The 1,592-nt window shown below is 27.3% G+C and overlaps 1 protein-coding gene across 1 annotated transcript in view; it reads right to left on the bottom strand.

Annotated features, from left to right (window-relative positions):
- The window catches only part of LOC106475175 (collagen alpha chain CG42342-like), a gene marked incomplete at its 3' end in the record, with an annotated part of 27,532 nt that overhangs the window by 9,677 nt on the left and 16,263 nt on the right, over positions 1 to 1,592 (bottom strand). The window contains exons 9-10 of the mRNA XM_022379359.1: positions 1,369 to 1,422; positions 80 to 106 (exon numbers count right to left, since the gene is read on the bottom strand). Of these exons, the coding sequence (XP_022235067.1) occupies positions 80 to 106; positions 1,369 to 1,422 (81 nt within the window). The remainder of the gene's footprint in view (positions 1 to 79; positions 107 to 1,368; positions 1,423 to 1,592) is intronic.

Below are 1,592 nucleotides of genomic sequence, written 5' to 3'. Positions count from 1 at the left end.
AAATAATATATATATATATATATATATGTGTGTGTGTATGTGTGTGTGTAAATAAAATTTTAGGGGGAGCTGTGCTCACCTTCATGCCATCCAACCCTGGCGGACCCTGGTGGCAAATAAAAAATATAGGGCACATATTACTAATGATGTTTGAATCAAAATAGCTGTTTTTTTAACACTCAGGATATATATTGACCACACTTCTGTAAAACATTAAACTAACAGATGTTGGAAAAATGACTGAGAAACTGTAACAAAAACAGAATTAGATGAAAAAGGATTTTTTTAATAACTTAGAAGACAAATCATGAGAATAAATGTTTCAGATTTAAATATATTTATGTGTTTTTATTGTGTTTGTGTTCTTTGTATGTTAAATAAAAACTTATGTTTTGTTCCCACCACCTAGCAACACACAACATCAGGGAGAGATTAACACAGGTTCTTATGGGAAGCACACGGTACACCTTTATTGGTTAAATCTGCAAAAAAAAAAAAACCAAAAAGAACTTTGACAGACATCTTCACAGAAACATAACTAGAAGAGAAATACTCAATAACACCAACACAATGACAGGGATAAGATACATACACATATATATAAAACCTACAATAAATATATATGAAATAATACAAACATCCTGTCTGCCGAAACCCAACATTAATATAATATTCAACTTATACTTAGCAAATTTTCGTTAACTAAAAACACTGTCAAAAATTTCATTTTGTTATCGACAACAATATCTATTTGATTAAATTAATGTTACTTGCTTAAAAGTCTAATAGAATATTACAGCAAAAAAATAAACTAATCTTATTCTAATAGCATAAGAGGTTTATATCGTAATCACCAGAATACTTTGATAAATTATTATAATAAAACAGATTTTTTCCAAAAAATGTTAAAGTATGAATTATATATATATTTTGTTAAAATATAATAATTCTAGTATTGATAACTATTCTAAACCTTAGAAGAATTATTTAAGTGTAAAAGAGAAATATTATAATATTTTCCTAAATAGTAAAAAAATATTAGACAAAATCCATTTAAATTTCATCCTTATACACAGATACACAACAATTTAGATATTAACACAAATATTGCAATTATTACAGACCTAAAAAAACTTTATAAACCATAAAAAACCCATGTTAATACAAGTTTTTGAAAATTTTTTCTCATCTATTACAGAATTATAGGTTAAGTCTAGCGAAGTTGTTTTGATAGTCTTGCTGTTGATAATTGTTAAGCTATGTATAAACTGACATACCAAATTCCCAGCAAAGCTTTAGGTCCTAAATTATAAAAACGAAAAAAAATCGTAAAAAATAAACATAAAAGTTTGAACAAGTCATCTCTACCATTTCTCCATCAAGTCCAGGATAACCAGTTTCACCTTGTAAACCTCTTGGACCCTGTAAAACAGACGATAGTATTTTGACAATAAAACTTCAAAATATAAGCTAGCAAAATGGGAAGGATTTTTTAATGTTAATTTTTAACTGACCAATCCAACATAGAAGAGTTCATTAGAGTATTTCCACCATTTTATTTCCAGAGTATAAGTGAAAATGATTGGCTGACC

Source organism: Limulus polyphemus, unplaced genomic scaffold (genome assembly GCF_000517525.1).
Source record: "Limulus polyphemus unplaced genomic scaffold, Limulus_polyphemus-2.1.2 Scaffold8181, whole genome shotgun sequence".
Lineage (NCBI taxonomy): Eukaryota > Metazoa > Arthropoda > Merostomata > Xiphosura > Limulidae > Limulus > Limulus polyphemus.
The sequence above is the reverse complement of the archived record's forward strand: the minus strand, read 5'-3'. Positions and strand labels throughout refer to the sequence as shown.